General features: G+C 48.7%; 1 protein-coding gene across 2 annotated transcripts in view; it reads left to right on the forward strand.

Annotated features, from left to right (window-relative positions):
• BOD1L1 (biorientation of chromosomes in cell division 1 like 1) overlaps positions 1-11,168 on the forward strand; it is a 50,067-nt gene extending 38,899 nt beyond the window's left edge. The window contains exons 18-26 of one of the 2 annotated variants that reach the window (XM_066232601.1): positions 1,389-1,473; positions 2,180-2,253; positions 3,071-3,146; positions 3,231-3,265; positions 4,214-4,259; positions 6,099-6,148; positions 6,234-6,318; positions 6,660-6,813; positions 9,761-11,168. In XM_066232601.1, coding sequence (XP_066088698.1) covers positions 1,389-1,473; positions 2,180-2,253; positions 3,071-3,146; positions 3,231-3,265; positions 4,214-4,259; positions 6,099-6,148; positions 6,234-6,318; positions 6,660-6,813; positions 9,761-9,878 — 723 coding nt within the window. In that variant the 3' untranslated portion in view covers positions 9,879-11,168. The remainder of the gene's footprint in view (positions 1-1,388; positions 1,474-2,179; positions 2,254-3,070; positions 3,147-3,230; positions 3,266-4,213; positions 4,260-6,098; positions 6,149-6,233; positions 6,319-6,659; positions 6,814-9,760) is intronic. The other variant, XM_066232602.1, reaches the window with a different exon arrangement.
• The last annotated feature ends 5,914 nt before the right edge of the window (positions 11,169-17,082 follow it).

A 17,082-nucleotide genomic window follows, 5' to 3' on the forward strand; every position in this document is an offset into this window, starting at 1 on the left:
CACAGCTTTAGATATAACCCTTGCATGGGTTTTATTCAGTCACTGTTGACTTCTTTAGGTGTCTGGGTGCTTTCCTGCTGAGTGTAATAAGGTGTTTCTACACCAAATAGGGAAATGCACTGTCGTGTGTTATTTCAAAACTTGAGTATCTAACTGCCGTATCTCCTGCCCCTGAAACATTTGCCGATCGAGAACGGGCGGGCCCTCCCTCCCCATCACCTTCCCCATCACCTTCCCCATCACCTTCCCCATCACCTTTTGTCCAGGGAAGTGGCTCGCAGTCTTTACTTCTGCGCCACCTTCTCTAGCCCTCAGCCCAGCTTGCTCCGCCTGCTGGTAGACACCTCTTTGGGGCGCCCTTCCATTCTGAGATACACCTGATAGCCCTTCTCGGTGTCTCATAGCACTTCTCAGTGTCTCATAGCTCTTCTCAGTGTCTCATTCCGAATGAGCTCCGTCTCCTTGTTCTCTCCCTTTCCCTAATTTGTTTTCTACCTGGTTCCAAAAGGATTTAAGTCAGCTTATAGAAATATCAATATATGGAGCTGACTTCTAGTCACTAAAACTAGTTCATAGTCCCCTTTTCCTCTCAATAACTGATGAACTAAGTATTAAAAAGTAGAAAAGGAATTTTAACAACTAAAGAGAGAAAGTCACATGTTACAAATGCCCATTGGTTGTAGCAAAGGAAAAAGGGGTCCTTAAGGCCGTCACCCCTGCCCTGTGCGGAGCAGGGGTCCGGGATTTGGAGAGACGCTGAGTGAAGGGCATCTTTGTATTTTCCCACCATTTTCAGTTAAAAAAGAAGTCACATATATAGATAAAAATTTTTAGAGGAAATTATCAGTATTAGCAGTAGTCTAAGTTTAACTTTTATATTTTTATTTCCATATTAATATTATAATGTAAACATTGTGGTGTTTCATGCTCAGAACTCTTTGCAACCGAAGGGAGTAATTCCCCCGTGGAGAGAGCGCTGCTCTCCACCAGCGCCGGAACACGGGCCGCCCCGGCGTTTTCTCAGCAGCCGCTCCCCCCCCCCCCCCCCCCCCCACGAGAAGAAGCCCGTTGCACATCCCTGTCTCTCTCTGGAGTTTCTCTGGCAGGCAGGCGCAGGGTGAGGGAGGGGGGAGTGCCATTTTGCAGGGAAGAAAAGAGAGTGGCCTTGGTGCTTTATAGTTGAACTTTACCTCCTGTTCTTCTGCCTTCAAAACTTGTATCTTTTATGTTATACAAACAACAGCAATAGTTGCTTTTTAAAAACAGTTTGCCACAAACTCTTCTAAAAGAGCATTGGGAAATTGTGTCCAGAATAGAAAGGAAACTTGGGGAGGCTGTAGGGAGGCAGTGTGAAAAAGATGCTTATTGCCTTGTCCAACCCCCTGTAGGAGGAGAACTCTGGCGACTTGGAGGAATCGTTTAACGGAAGTCCCCACGCCAGCAGCGCTGCGTTGCGGGCCATGGAAGACAGAGGTGAGGGGCACGTCTGCTGAGGTGGGCTGTCGTGAGCGCGCACGCCCTTCGAACGGCCGGCGTCTGCTGAGGTGGGCTGTCGTGAGCGCGCACGCCCTTCGAGCGGCTGGCGTCTGCTGGGACGGGCTGTCGTGACCGCGCACGCCCTTTGAGCAGCCGGTGTCTGCTGAGACGGGCTGTCGTGAGCGCGCACGCCCTTCGAGCGGCTGGCGTCTGCTGAGACGGGCTGTCGTGAGCGCGCACGCCCTTCGAGCGGCTGGTGTCTGCTGAGATGGGCTGTCGTGAGCGCGCACGCCCTTCGAGCGGCCGGCCTCTGCTGAGACGGGCTGTCGTGACCGCGCACGCCCTTCGAGCGGCCGGCGTCTGCTGAGACGGGCTGTCGTGAGCGCGCACGCCCTTCGAGCGGCCGGCGTCTCCGGCCAGAACGTCAACTGGTGCGGCGTTCTCTCCTCGCTTCCCCTGGGTGGTCCGGTCTGGCACCTGCTTCATATGCGTAGGGCTTCTAACTTGCACCCTGTTCTACCCAAAGTGCGGTGCTCCCCAGTTAACCAGAGGCTGGCTCAGGACCTTTGGTGGCATAGGCCGGGGCGTGGAGTGTGTGTGTGCATGTGCGCGTGTGATGGGCCCACGTTGCTCGCCACGGCGGTGTCACAGCTGTCTGCGGACCAGGGTCGCCGGCGGTGACCAAGCCCTGCCGTTTCTGCAGATGACTACAGCAGCAGTGAAGCCACCGGCGAGAGGACAGAGCACAATGACGACGACAGCGTCAAGTCCCAGGAGGTACGGGAGGCCATCTGTGTCTGTGCAGGTTTGCTCAAAGCCTCAGAGCGAGACGCATTCAGTGCTCTTTACCTGAAGTTTTCTTGACTCTTTGTGAAGGAGTTGAAAGAGCTCTCTTTTAAAAAGAGAGCAGAAAGAAAACTCCAGTGGGCCACCATTCATACAGGGCATTTATCCGTGTCATTTTGATTAATTTTGTTCTCTTCATCTTCATTTCATCCAAACATTCATATGAGACCTACTTCTGTCACAGCCACACGGGGCCAGCCTCGCGCTGGGCGGCCTCTGCCAGGTCAGGCGGCAGTCCCGGCAGAGACAGAATGGGAGCAGCGGCCGCAGGGGGCGTGGGAGGCTGCAGAGGCCTGGGGCCGGCCCAAAAATCAAGGGGAACAACCTGCGCCCCAGCCAGACCCTGATAACCATTGCTAAGTTTGCCCGTCCTCGCAGAGGTCTCTCTCTTTCTCATACTTACCTGGAGGAGAAACTCGGTGGCCTCCTTTGTCCTTTATAAGGAGTAACGTTTGGTCACAAGTGACATGGACTAGAGCTGAATTTAAGCGGAGGTACACGTCTGTTACAGAAGGGAAAGCTTACCCGGGGCGCTGACTTTCGTTACCTGGTTACCGCAGCGCCTCCGGGCTGGGGTCCACACTGCCGCTGTCGCTGGGGAGGGACGCACTGAGCCCACGCCCTTTGCTTATTTGGTGACAGAGCCAGGACTTGAAACATCACAGGAAGAAAGTCTAATTCTCATTCTAGGAAAATGAGATATTATTTGTGTCATAGAGGATGACATTTTTTTCCCTTTCCCCCTTAGGGAGATCAGCCAGTAGTTATTAAAAGAAAGAGGGGAAGACCTCGTAAATACCCTGTGGAAACAGCATTAAAAACAAGTAGGTATTTGGTGGGTTTTTAGTTAACACAAGACATTTTCAAACTGGTTTCCTAAGTGGGATTTATTTCTGCATTTATTTTAGAGGAAGACTGCAAAACAGATACGGGCATTGTCACTGTAAGTAATTGCGAAAGGAGACTTCTTCAAGTATTTGCTCTTGACCTAGAAAGGGTATACTGCCGTCTCTAATATTTTAAGTAACCTTATTTTTTTTTTAAGTATTTGAAAAGCTTTCAAAGACTATTTAAAAATAAACCATTGAATAACCACTCAAGTAATACCTGATTACTAATATTTTTACATAAACATTATTAGTTCTTCAGTCTGGTCCCTTCCTCACCTGGGAGTTTGGCTACAGTAAAAATTTTCTAGGGACTCACCCTGTTGTGGTCACCCTTGATTAAAGGACAGAAACCTGCTGTGTTCGTGGTTTTTAGGCTATGCTTAAAAACGTTCGTGCCTTCTATGGAAACGCTCAGTGTCTGTCTCCCTATGTCACTGCTCTCAGTGGCGTCTCTTTTGTAATGAATCCTCAGCGGTAGTTTATACAACTTCAGCAGTCTTTATCTTTGACTCTAGTGTATATACCCAGCCAGATCACTGTGTCCAGATTCCATGCATGAGTTCGGTGACAGTATCACTAGGACAGACACACGTCCGCTGACCGAGGAGTCTCAGCTCCGCCACTCTCGGGCCTGTGGTGCTGGACCGGTCATGTGGCCCTGTTGAAACTCCCATTTCCTTGGATGTCATAGAGCAACTGAGAGCACAGAGCCAAAGAGGCACCGTGAACGCGCTCCCCGGTGGGCGAGCTGGTCCGCTGGGGCTGGGATTGCTAGCAGGGGTGTGCTGCTGTCCCCCAGTGCCGGGGACCGCACTGCGGGGGGGTGGGGACGCGGCAGCCCGGACAGGCACGGCGTCCATGTTCGCCTGGTGTGCCTCATTGCCCACAGAAAATGGGACCCCGCTGTTCTGCCTGCTATACAATATAGAGGTCCCAAACCTTCTTCCTGCGTGACAATGATACAGCTGGCTTCACTGTCGTGTTTGTTTGTTTGAATTTAGGCAGAACAGTCTCCGCCTGGCAGCAAGCCGAAGGTGACGCAGACAGGTCTGTACTGGGGGGCTGCTCTGCGCGTGCTGTGCTGTCGGGAGGGTCGGGAGGCCGGTGTGGGGCGGCTGTCCCCGCCCCTTGTTCCTCCCTGAGGTGGGGGGCCTCCTTGCTGAAGACAGTTGTCCTGATAGCTTGAGAGGCTGTGCCTGTTGGCTCTTCCTGTGCTCTGAATTACTCTCGGTGAGGGGAGTCTGGGCAGCCTTCAGAGAGCAGGTGCAGGCGAGAGAAAGCAAACTCAGGAAGGCCCTTGGCCTGTGCAAAGCATAGTGTCCTGGACACGTGAGGGGGAAATGATCAGCCTGGAACCGGGTGCTCTTATCGGGAAGACAGGGATTGAGTTCCAGAGCCTGTTGTTCTCAGAAGAAGAATTTTGAAAAAGTCTTTGCCATTTACAAAGCCAGGATGCAAGAGATAACAATTGTTTCGAGTATTTTTGTCCTTGCTCCAAATCCTGATGATTAGCTCTGGTTGGTAGGGTAACATCCATGTTAATCTGTTACTGTTGCCTGCATTTTCCAGACTGTTTTTACTTGTGTATGTTTATTTCATGGTTTAATAATTGTACACAAGAGCAACAAGAGCCATTAGTGGGTTTTAAAGGGTTGATATGGGCAAAAAAATGGGGGTGACTGCTATTTTGGGTCAAAGATAGCGTGGCCAAATCGGGAGAGAATGTATTCTGATCACCAAGGTCAAGCACATGTAGAATGATACAATTTCTCCGCATTTAACTATTTGTGATGATACTTGAGTTTTTCTTATCTCTTGGAAGATTGAGGTTTGCTTGTTTTATAAAAAGAAGATTCTGCTTAGGTTTAGCTTTCAACCAATTTTTATTCATAATATTTAAAATCCATATAACATAATTTTTATGACTTGAAAGCCCTTTGAAGATTCTAACTTCAGCTGTCTGATTTTGTGTGGCACTGTTGTTCAGCAGTGATTTTCTGAGTCTGGGTGGTGATGACCAGTTCAGGACAGGATTCCCCTTTGTGGGCCTTTTCCTTGGTTCAGCTCTTCCATGGAAGTTCGTATATGGAACTTGCCGAAAGACAGCTGCTGCAGCCTGTTCACTAATACCATGCGAAGGATCTGGGCTGCTGAGTGTCTTACACCTATCCCAGAATTTTAGCTATTTGAAGATAGTGAATTGAACTAAAGTTCATTTTTCTAAGATATAGTCTCAGAAAATTTTAACACCTACAGAAAGCAAATACGTAAGGAACAGGCATATACAACCTAACACCATCTTATAATTATTTTTTTAGTTATCATACTGTAAGTATTTGGAGCTAGATAATTCTAGCTGTCACCCAACTTTTCAGTTATATGTCTTTGAACAAATTGCTTAAATCAAGTGTCTGGAGTCTCATTTTTCCTAACTGTAAAATGGGAGTGCAGCATTTCCAGAGTGACATTGAGATTTCAGGTACACCTGCCGTCCTGAGCTGCAGTTCCCGGTGCATCGTGGGGGGATCCCTCGATGGCCCCTTCCTCCTCACTTTCTGGGTTCAGAGGGTTAGAGCTGAGAGGGGACCATAAAGGCAGTCAAACCCAACTCCTTATCCTACAGATGGAGAAACGGAGACTCGGGATTTAAGTAATTCGCCCAGATCATATAAGCTTACTCGTGACAAGTCTTCCGCGGCATTGACTTGCGTTCCTGTGTGCCAGGTGTTCCGACTCAGGCTCTGCTTGGCTCACAACCAGGCAGTGGAGAAGTGTGTAAGCTGCACTAACCAGCACAGGTGCAGTTAGCCGCAGCCCACACGCCGGACTGCTGACGTCTCCCTTTACACCAGTAAATGTTAACGCAGAGATTTCCTTTTCTTAAAGATGAGTCCAACAGAGAAGCAGGCGCCCTGCAAGAAAGAAGTGTAAGCCATGTAAGTGCTGATTTTCTTATCAAGTAGCGCCCTTTAGAAATAAGCTCGGTGACTGCACCTTCAGCTCTAATGCCGTTGCTTCCAGGAGGACGGCGAGGAGAAGGCCGCCTCGGGCGGGCGTCGGAGAGGAAGGAAGCCCAAGCGTTCACTCACCTCCTCCGACGATGCCGGTACGCGCGACCAGGCCTTTGATTGCGGGCCTTTTCGTTCCAGAATCTCTGTTTTAAGAGTTTTCCTCTGGATGAGGAACCATTGAGTGGGGCCCGGCTAGTCCTGATATTACATAAATACGTGTGAAATGGCTCTAACCCCGTGTCACAAGTGCGGGCCGCCGAGTGCCGGCGGAGCTGCCTAGCCGCTGTGTTTGAGACTAAGCTCAACAGGCGTGCGGCCCAGGGGCGGGGGCGGGAAGCGGAAAACCCGAGAGCCCACGTTCTCAGCTCCACGGTCTGGCCTTGGGAAGCATCTGTGGGGATTATACAACCCAGGTGTTACCTTTCTATTCGAACAGAATCCTCAGAACCAGAAAGGAAACGCCAGAAATCTGTTTCTGAAGCCACCGAGGACAAGAAAGAGCAGGAGTCTGAGGAGGAGGAGGAAGAGGAGGATGACGATGAGCCGCCAGGCGCCACCACCAGGTCCGTCACCAGAGCAGAGGCTCAGAGGTAACAGGGCACCGCAGTTTCCAGAGACCCTTCCCAGCTCTCCGTCACGACAGGTGGCTTCTTTCCATGTCATGTCTCCCAGAGAGCACGTGCTCTGAGCCCACCGACACTTGGGTTCTTTAGAAGAGCCTGTTTTTCATCTTAGACCATTACCGAGGACCACCCCCAGTCTCGGCCGGGTCTCGGTTAGACACTATTCGGTGGACACATTCGATTCCTGTAGAAACAGTTACGGAACGTGAGCAGGTGGCTCTCGCGTGCTGGTCAGCGTGGGTGAGGACACAGGTACACACAGAACGACCCAGCAGCACACCTCTACCAGGCGGGAGCCGTCACTGTCGGAAGGTGCCTCTGACCAATGCCGTGGGGGGGGCCGGCCCCGTGGAACTGCCCATAACCATTCTTAAATTGCTTAACTGCCGATTCCGTGTCTCCCAAACCCCGGTGTAGCCAGCACCTCTGGAAAAGAGGGCCGTGGTCACGTGGGTGTGGCGTAGCCCGGAAGGGAAGAAAGCTGTTAGGTTTGTCTGAGCCAGTGCATGCCTGGTACACTCCCCGCCCCACGCGTGTCACTGTGCCTGGCAGCACCAGGCGGGGTCCTCTCCCCACTGCCCATGTTGGGAAATGTTACATCACTTTATGGTTTAATAACTTTTTCTAAAGTGAGAATGTTTTCCATTTCTAATGTGAGTCACAAGCTGTTAATCTTGGTATCATCATCTGGAACTTCCTTATCTAAGAGTAATCAGAAAGTTCTAGAACATTTATTTCAATAGTATCACTTATGAACACGTGTCATGGTATTGTCTTATGTTTACATAAAGACTTAAAATCAGCTGGTCTCTAACTCCTCCAGCCGGGTGCGTTATTAGCCACGCGTGCCGTGGTCTCATCCCTGGAGACTCAGCTCTCGGAGCCGCCCTGGTGCTAGAGGAGACGTGGCGAGTCCTGCTGCTTGTGAGGTGCAGCGGCTCAGGTCAGCGGAGGTCACCCTGGCACTCAGGTGTAGAACAGCGGCCTCTTCACTGTCTACAGGCCGTAGTCACGGACAGATCAGCCTGTACCATAGGGCCCATCCCAGAGAGAGTTCCAGGGGCCTTCTCGGTCTAAAAGTAGCTGTCATATTTGCCTTTTAAAATTCCCTCTTCAGAAGTAAGTACTGGAAGGGGAGTCCCTGCTCACACTTCTGCCTTCTTGAGCCCCCGAGACTCTTCTTGGTGTGACAGTGCTCTTCTGAGTTCCTGGGGGACTCTTGTCTTGCTAATCACTGTCTTTGGGGACCACTGGTTCCCCAAGCAGAGACCTACCCCAGACACGGCAGGGAGGCTGCAGAGGGCATCTCGGTGGCTTTGCCAGTCTGGCCTCGCCTCCTGGCCCTCCCGCACAGGACTGTGCTTGACCCCTGCAAGCTCACATGCTGGCCCTGTCCACCGGGGCCAGAGGCAAGTCTGTTCTCCCTGAGTGGCCACACTGAGGGAGCTGTCAGTCAGTGCAGTGTGGTCGAGCAGCACAGCCCAGAACCATTGCTGCTGTAGTTGGAGCGCTGGCCAGGCGATGGAGTAGCAGAGAGCAGCCCACCTCGGGCCCTCCCACTGCAGCCTCGTCCTCTGGCTGCGCCCACGGGCTGTGCGAGCCGCCCCCTTACCTGGGCTTGGGCGGGGGCTTTCCTGACTGCTGGCCACCCGCCCTCGGCCCGGCCAGCCTGTCCGTCGCCTCTCCCTTCTGCAGGACTTCTGGCGGGCTGTGCAGCGGACGCTGGGTGGCCAGTGCTTTAGGCACATTAGCCTTGTTCCGCTCTGAGCTAGAAGCTTCCTCTTAGAGATCAGAGACTTGTCTTGCTCTCTGGACGTTGTAGCATCAGAATATGCCATATTCTTCACAGCATACAAAACCCGTTTTGACATCTCTGGTCACATTGCTCCTCACAGCGTGCCTGCGATGTGTGTGCATGGCCATCCCCGTGTAGAGAAAGGGAAGCAGACCCAAGTGGCATGAACTGGACTCACGGATATGATGCCAGGGCTTTTTCTAGTGTGTTCTGGTAATACTTTATTTTAAAATAATGCCACCTAGAGTTTTGAAGAAAGTTAAAAAAAAAATAACAGTGGATAAATTACCATGGTAAGGGTTGTTTCCAAAGAGCCGCTTCCCCGAGGAGTTGCTTTCGAACTGGGGCATAAAGTGAGGTTTGCCAGACAGGAGATGTTGTGACTCAAAAAGGAGGGGGGTGGAGGAGGGAGGAAGGAAAGGAAAGGAAATCACATGCCAAAACATGAAGATAGAAAAGAATATCACGTGTTTGGAAAAGGGACCCTTTGGCAGGACTTGTAGGCCAGGTTGGTGCAGAAGTCGAGGGTGAAGAGTCAAGGACTGTGTGAGTTCACTCCGGACGACTTGATCCTCGGAGCGCCTCAGAGAGCCAGAGAAGGAGAGGCAGACGTCCGTACAGATAGGGAGCAGGATGGTGGAGGTTCACCGGGACCTGATGGCAGGGTGGCGAGGGTCCAGACGCCTCTGAAGTCCCTGCGGCGCCAGCTGGAGGCTGGAACACTGCCCTGGAAGGCTGTGCGCTCCCTTCTCCAGACCACAGAGGTGCAGCCCTTTCTGCTGGGGCAGTGTGTGTGGACCTGTCTGACCAGAGGAGCGGGTCCACTTGACCGAGGTCAGCACAGTACCTCAGGGCGGCGGGCAGGGCCAGAGCACGAGTGCCCACTGCTCCGGTGTGACACGGTCACAGATAACCTGTCAGCGTGAGTGCTTCTACACTTAGCCTCCTGGCCCTGTGGAAACCTTAGCCTCTTGTCCCTATGGAAACCTCACCTGGTTTTCTCTGCGTGGCTCTCAAGTTCAAATGTTATGGTTGGGTTGTTCTTTTTTAAAGAACTCCCAAATCATTTGAAGCAGCTCCTCTTAACTCTCACCACTGCCTGCCTCTTGTCTGCCGCAGGTCAAAGGCACAGCTCTCCCCGTCCAGCAAGCGCAAGAGGGAGGGCAGCCCCCCCGGCGCGCGCACACGGGGCCAGCAGCGGGTGGAGGAAGCCCCAGCGAAGAAGGCAAAGCGGTGAAGCGGTAACCGGCCTGTAACCCTCCTGCGGTCACCGGCCTGCGGTCACCAGCCTGCAGCCCCGCCTGCGCTTCCGGGCCTGTCCTGCGCAAGCGCGCCGAAGAGAGGAGCCCCGGCCTCGGGGCCGTAGGCCTGTGTTTTAACCAGGGGAGGGACATGCATGTGCTCTAAGTCCCTAGGTGCAAGCTTTCTCTTGTCATGTTTTAAACAGCTTTATAAACTATTGTTCATAGAAGATATTATGTACATTTATTTCAGATAAAGGAAAATAAGTTTACTTTGTATCTGAACTCAAAGTAGTTGTATATTTTAACATTCAAAATTGGGATTTCCCAACAAGGCAGGTCACAAACGCAAGCCCTCCCAGCCCATCCGACACCGGGCTGCCTACTGGTCATCTGTGTACAGCATATAAACATGTAAAAATAGGTTGTATTTTACTCTGTGTATGATGCTAATCAATGAACACTTTATTTATTTTACAGAGAAAACTTACCTGTGAACTTTACTATATATCTGTTTATTTTATTTTACTATTTTTTTAATAAAAATAAAAAGGTTTTAAATGCTATGCCTCGTTAGTAGAAATGTTTTAGGACCGCCTGCCCTGTAACTCTGAACGGGACCTGGCGGGAAATAGAGAACCTTCTCGCATGTGTTCAAGTCAAGTAGTTTAGCGCACGGGACCCCACTGCTTTTCTGTTCACAGTTGTGACTCTGTTTTAAGAATGTAACTCGTTTCTAGATTATACTCGCATCTGTGACTTGACTTACCAGCCCCACTGGCGTAAGAGGTCTGGTTCAGTGCCGTCAGGGCCCGCCCCCTGCCGCGGAGGAATCCCCTCCCTCGGCGCCGTGCCCTCTGCTGCTCCGCGGCCATCCCGCGTCATCACCATCCTGACGCCATCGCCATCGTCTTTCCAGTGAAGAGAAGTGCTTCGAGGACTCGGCCACTCCTCTCACGCTTCAGGACTTCCTGTTTCCTACATGGTCACTTCAGGAGAGAAGCCGGCTCCTTTTTAAAACATCTTTAAACTCCCATATGAGCATACTGTCCAACTTACGTTTTTCATAAGATCAAACTTTTCTTAAGATCAAATTTGTCTCTAGCAATGGTGTGATAAGTTGCCAAATAATTGAGATTATTTTAAAATGTTTTATTCATATTCTTGTTTTGTAATGAAAATTTACATTGTTTGTGTGAAATTTTTTTTTGACTCAATGTAAAGTGAATATTTCTGTCATTTTACATGGTTTCTTACTGAGGTTTTATATATAAATTATAAAATGTTTCCCAAAACTCTAGTGGTAAGAATTTTTTTTTTCTAACTTTAAAATTTCTCCATGTGAAAACCCTTCCTTCTCTTGAAATCAGTGCTCTTTGATGTGTTGCTCCACTTTCCCGTGTAAAATAAGAGCCAGTGACATCACCCTCGCGTTAGATGCCACCAGCAAGATCTCACCGCGAACTGGCAAAGCTGAGACTGAACTGTCTTCAAGCCCGCAGCCCGCGTTCTTCCTGCTAAACCCCACGGCAGGGAGGCACCCCTGTACCTAGCTGTTCGTTGTGCTCACTGACCTGAGGGGCCACAGCACAGAGGTTTTGCCCAAACATCTCAGCAAATGATAAAACCTAACATTGGTTGGCAGGTGGGGAGATCATTGGGACTCACATGCTGAAAAAGCTCACTTCCTTCTCTTTTTTCCTTTCACTTTCACCTTTTTTTAAATTGTTCATCCATGCAATAGTACCTTACATTGCCTAAAACTGCTGCTGAGCCGACTTTGTGATGCAAGGAAGTTTTTCATAATCCACTGACAGACGCTTTCCTCAGGTGGAACACTAGAGGCAGCATTTCCACTGCACGTTTGTTGGGCTCCTATCTTATGCCCAACACCACTGATACCGAGATCAGCCCGAGTCCTCCTGGGGGGTCACAGCACAAAGCAAACAGCTGCAGGCACTGCGATGTGGCTTGCCCCAGGGCAGGCGGGGACAAACGGCCTTTCTGGGAAGCCTCACGAAGGACTAGCTCCAGGCAGAAAGAAGGAAGATTCTTTTGCTTAGGAAAAGGGTATTTCAAGCAAGGTGAGCACCTCTCGGGCAGCTTGGGAGCCGAGGAGCAGGTGGGTTCTATTCTCACCATCACATGGGCCCGGCCAGAGACGTCTTGCAGGAGCGCCCTGCAGGGAGTAACAGTTGATGGAGCCGGAGTAACAGTTGATGGAGCCGGAGCTGTACAGCACAGACAATAGCTGTGAGAGGCGCTTTCTCACTGCAGTCCTGGGAAATTCATCGGACATGCTAAAACAGATTTCCAAGAAATCTGGCTAACTTTATTGAACCCAGAATTTTCCATGTTTTCACATCTTAAAATCCCTGCTTCCTCCCCCATAAAGGATACACAGACGCACACACAGGAACTTCACAAATTAACAGCCTTGGAAATGAATGTTGCACAAAACTGAAAACCCTCCGCGCAGTTGCCTGACAGCCCCGTGAAGGTGCGTCAGACTCCCCGTTCTATAATTGGGGACCGGAAGCTCAGGGGGGTTATACGGCTCACTGAACAACTTCCGTGTTAGCCCGTCTAGGCCTGACCACGGTCCCATGCTTCTCGGAGGGTTTTCTGTACTTGGCCTTGCTGGTGTCGCAGTGGGAGCCGTGTAACCTGTGGCTATACCTGTGGTATACCGTGTGGCTATAGCTGTGAGTCTCTTTCCACATTCTCTTAGCAGGAAGCTTGATTTTTTTTTTAAACAAATGCTATAAAATCTCAATGTTCTCTAAGTAATCATATTTTTGTCTTACAAGTAATGTCTCAATTGTGGAAAGTCGAAGGTAACAGCAAACGATAGGGTTGGGGGGGTATCACTTGTAATCCCACAAGTCAGATATATTATCTCCTTGATATGTTGTTTCTTTGGACTTCCTTCTATTTTCATATATACACAAAAGTCATACTATATTTCATCAAATCTAAGATGCTATTGGCTATAAAAATGCATCATCATTTCTTGATCTACTACTAAGAAAGAAAAAATAAAACTGACAAATGAATACCTTCCAGCATACCTGCTTGTTGCTGCTTTGGAATATCTTTCCTCAATTCCTCCCACCTTTAGCTGGGCGACTGGGAAGGGATTAAATCTGTAGTTTCCAACTGCTCATCTGCAGTTGGGTCCACCGGAAATTTTGTACCAGCCTGCAAGGAGTTAACCGCCCTGAGGGTAGAGGAAGATAATAGACCCAGTGATCTTAGTCAAATTTGCTTATACGCTTAGGGTGATTTCTGTTTTAGCAGTCCCTGAAATGATTCTATTTTCGCTGGTACCCAAGTGTGAAAATGTTGAAAGCCCCGGATTAGATAATCCTTCACATATGTCTCAGGAACAAAACACAGCAGCACCACCCACTTGTGAATATCATCCTGTTTTAGGTCTCAGAAAGCACTTGGTGTCGCTCTCAAGAAAAGATAAGAGAGGGCCGTGGGGGAGGCGAGTAAACAGGGCCAAATACAAGCTGACGGAAAATTATTTGACTTTGGGTGATGGGCACACAACACAATGAGCAGTTCAATGCTATAGAGATGTTTACCTGAACCCTCTGTGTTCTTGTAGACCAATGTCACCCCATTAAATTTAATGTCTAAGTTAAAAAAAAAAAGAAGAAATAATATCACGGGTTTCCCTCCAACACTGAATATTTGCCTCACCCTCACCTATACAAAATCTATTTCTTCTGCCAGGTTTCTGTGACTTTCTGAGTACACAGTAGCTGTTTGGCTATCAACTCATAATGCAATCTTTTTAAAAGAGATTTTACATGGTGCACATAACTCAGTGAAGAGACAAGAATGTGGATGGTTATGAAGAACTTCATGCATGACAATGACTCTAGCATGCCTGCTGTGGGTCAGGAGCAATTTTAGAATGCTTCCTAATTTCAGAGATGTTAAAATGTGCATAGGGGAAGTGTGCCTTTGAACTCATGAAATATGTAGATAGATTTCTTTTTTTGCAAAAATGAGGTTGCACATATCTACCTTTTAATACACTTTGAAAAAATAGAACTTTATAGACTATTTCTTATAATCAAAAATAAAGAGCCTGACCTGTAGTGGCGCAGTGGATCAAGCACTGACCTGGAACCATGAGGTCGCCAGTTCAAAACCCTGGGCTTGCCTGGTCAAGTCACATATGGGAGTTGATGCTTCCTGCTCTTCCGCCCTTCTCTCTCTCTATCTTTCTCTGTCTCTCTCTAAAATGAATAAATAAAAATAATTTAAAAAATAATAAAAAAATAAAGAGCTATTATATGTACATATGTATATAACATATAATGTACATACATGATTATGATGTAAAGAATTATTTTTTAAAATCCCATTTACCCACAATGCCTTGGAAGCTTCCAGCATGCCTCCAAGGTTACCACCTTTCTAATTAAAGGTTTATCATTTTACTGCATATGTAAATAATGCATCCTTAAACAGTATTTTAAGTTTTCAATGTTTCTATTCTTGATATAAATAGAATCCTATTTTAAAAATCATTTGACTTGCTTTTTTTCTTGTACATTCTGTTTTGGGTTTTTAAGTTTTTTTAATTGATTTTAGAGAGAGGAGGAAAAAGAGAGAGAAAAAAACATCGATTTGTTGTTTCACTTATTGATGATGCATTCATTGATGGATTCCTGTATGTGCCCTGACCGGGGATCGAACCTGCAACCCTGGCACATCGGGACAGTGCTCTAATCAACTGAGCTGACAGGGCTCCTATGCTGCGTTTTGAAGTTCTCACTTATTTTCATTGCTGTATTCTGTTTAAATTTTTTTATTGATTGCTTTTGAGAGACAGAGACAGGAACATCAATCTATTCCTGTATGTACCCTGAGGGGGATCGAACCGGTAACCTCTGTGCTTTGAGACATGCTCTAACCAACTGAGCTATCTGGCCACGGCTGTATAGTATTCCATTTAAAGACTATATCACCATATACTAAGCTATTTATTTGCCTGTTCCTGGCCTTGAAGTTGTTTCCAGGTTAAACAATACTTCTATGAATATTTCACAAATATTCTGGGGGCAGACTTTTCCAAACTTACTAATATTATTGCACATATAGAAAATGATATTTTGTCAGCACATTAAGGTAAGTGGAAGGCAGGGCTGGTTGCTACCTAAGGAGAGTGTTAGGCGGTGAACCAGAGGACCAGGCCACTTAGCCACTTTGAAGGCTCAGGCTTTAATACAGCCCCACCCCTCAACCCCCCACACCAAGACATACCAACTTTCAGCTCCAGGGTACAACTGCCAGTTCCTAAGACAAGCATGTTTCCAGCTTTGCCGGGTAATGCCAACTTGTTTCCAGATGCTGTTAGCACACATAGTATTCCTCCCAGCAGTGTCCTGTTCTTCCATGACATTGAGTAACACAGTACATCAGGTTTGCCTGTCCAGTAGGTGGGAGACGTCTCACTGACCGTGGTCTTTATTTGCATTAGTTGAAAGGAGCCAGATCATCTTTCCATATGTTTATCTCCACCCTTGTGTGAAATGCCAGCTCTTGTCTTCTGCCCTCTTTGTTCAAGGTGCTTTTCTTCCTGACTTATAGGAGTTCTTTTGTTCTTTTTTTAACTCCAGGTCAGTTTCTCAATTATTTATCAAACCAACCTTTTTTTTTTCTTAGTTTATTTTTTTTTTTAAAGAGAGAGACAGGAAGGGAGAGAGAGAGGTGAGAGAGAGAAACATCTACTCACAGTTGCTTCCCTTTAGTTGTTCATTGATTGCTTTCTCACACGTGCCTTGCTTGGGGGCTTGTGCCAAGCCAGCACCCCCACACTCAAGCTGGTGCACACATGCTGAAGACTGGTGAGCCTGCGCTCAAGCTGGCGACCTCAGGGTTTCGAACTTGGGACCTCAGCATTCTGGGTTGACACTTTGTCCACTGTGCCACCACCGATAAGGCTAGGAGTTCTCTATATATCTCTTTATATCAATAAAGATATAATCATATATCTTTATATATTCAGCATAGTAGTCCATTGCGTATATGTGCTGTGAACATTATGACCCCCTGCCAACACACATGTCCACACATTTACACAATGTGTAGTTGATCTTTTTAGTTCATGGTACTTTTTGGTGAACAGTTTTTCATGTTAATGTAATTGAATATAAATTTCATTCTGTAGTGAGTTCTTGTGTCTTGACTAAAGATCATATAGATATTCTCCTAAAGGCTCTGTTGTTTTGCCTCCCGTGTTTACAGCATAGAGAAGAAAGCAAAAGCTATGTTAGCGCCCGACCGGAGCAAGCCGAGGATGCAGGGAATCTAGGACACACTCTCCCAGGCACCCCTCGAGGTTAAAGGAGGAGGCAAGGCCAGGAGGCTGGGGCTGAAAAGCTTCTTCAGTCAGACGGCTCCAGGAGATGGTTATCTCCTCTAACCACTGCTGGAAATGCCCTGTACTTCCCTTACTCTCGAGTCCCTTACCCCTCTCGCCCACATCTTCTTCGGGCTGTCTGCTCCCGTACTTGGATGAAGGGCCTCTAGCGCTGTGTCAGGTGGCCTCTGCGACAACGAAGACTCACAGGCACGCGAGGTCACACCAGCCTCAAGCTCTGCTCATGTGTCAGGGGTGTAAGCAGTCACCGGGCACAAGGGGAGCAGAGCATTCTGGGACAGCCGGCCTACCTCCCTGGGTCTTTCTCATCGGGACACACGGGACCGGGCAGAGGCACAAAGTCTAAAGAACTCCTGCCGTTTTGCACACAGATGGAGGCCATTACAGTGATGGGACATCGCTACTCGGGTGTTACAATGCTTGTGCGACCTTTCCCGGGGAGCTCGGCCCCACAAATCAAAGATTCCCAGGGTTTCCTTTGCTTGTTGTGTCGTCGTGACAAGCAGTCCCAGGGAGACCAGGCACTTCCCACTAAAGGCTTTCCTTAAGCACCAACTCCCCCTCTGCCTGGCTGTCTGTCTGTCTGTCTGAAGGCCAAACCTTAGACGCCAACGAGAATCGCTACCACCAGGATACTTTCTTCCTCTGCCAGCGGCGTCCCTCCCTGTGGACTGAAGGCCCGATGCCAGCCATCTTCTTCCTGACGCAACACAGCCGTTCACTCTAGACCTTGTTTTAGTTGTGGTGTGGTCAGCCGTTAGAGACCACGTCAGTTGTTTTGGGGTTTTTTGGGG

This window comes from Saccopteryx bilineata, chromosome 5 (genome assembly GCF_036850765.1).
Source record: "Saccopteryx bilineata isolate mSacBil1 chromosome 5, mSacBil1_pri_phased_curated, whole genome shotgun sequence".
In the NCBI taxonomy this organism is placed as follows: domain Eukaryota; kingdom Metazoa; phylum Chordata; class Mammalia; order Chiroptera; family Emballonuridae; genus Saccopteryx; species Saccopteryx bilineata.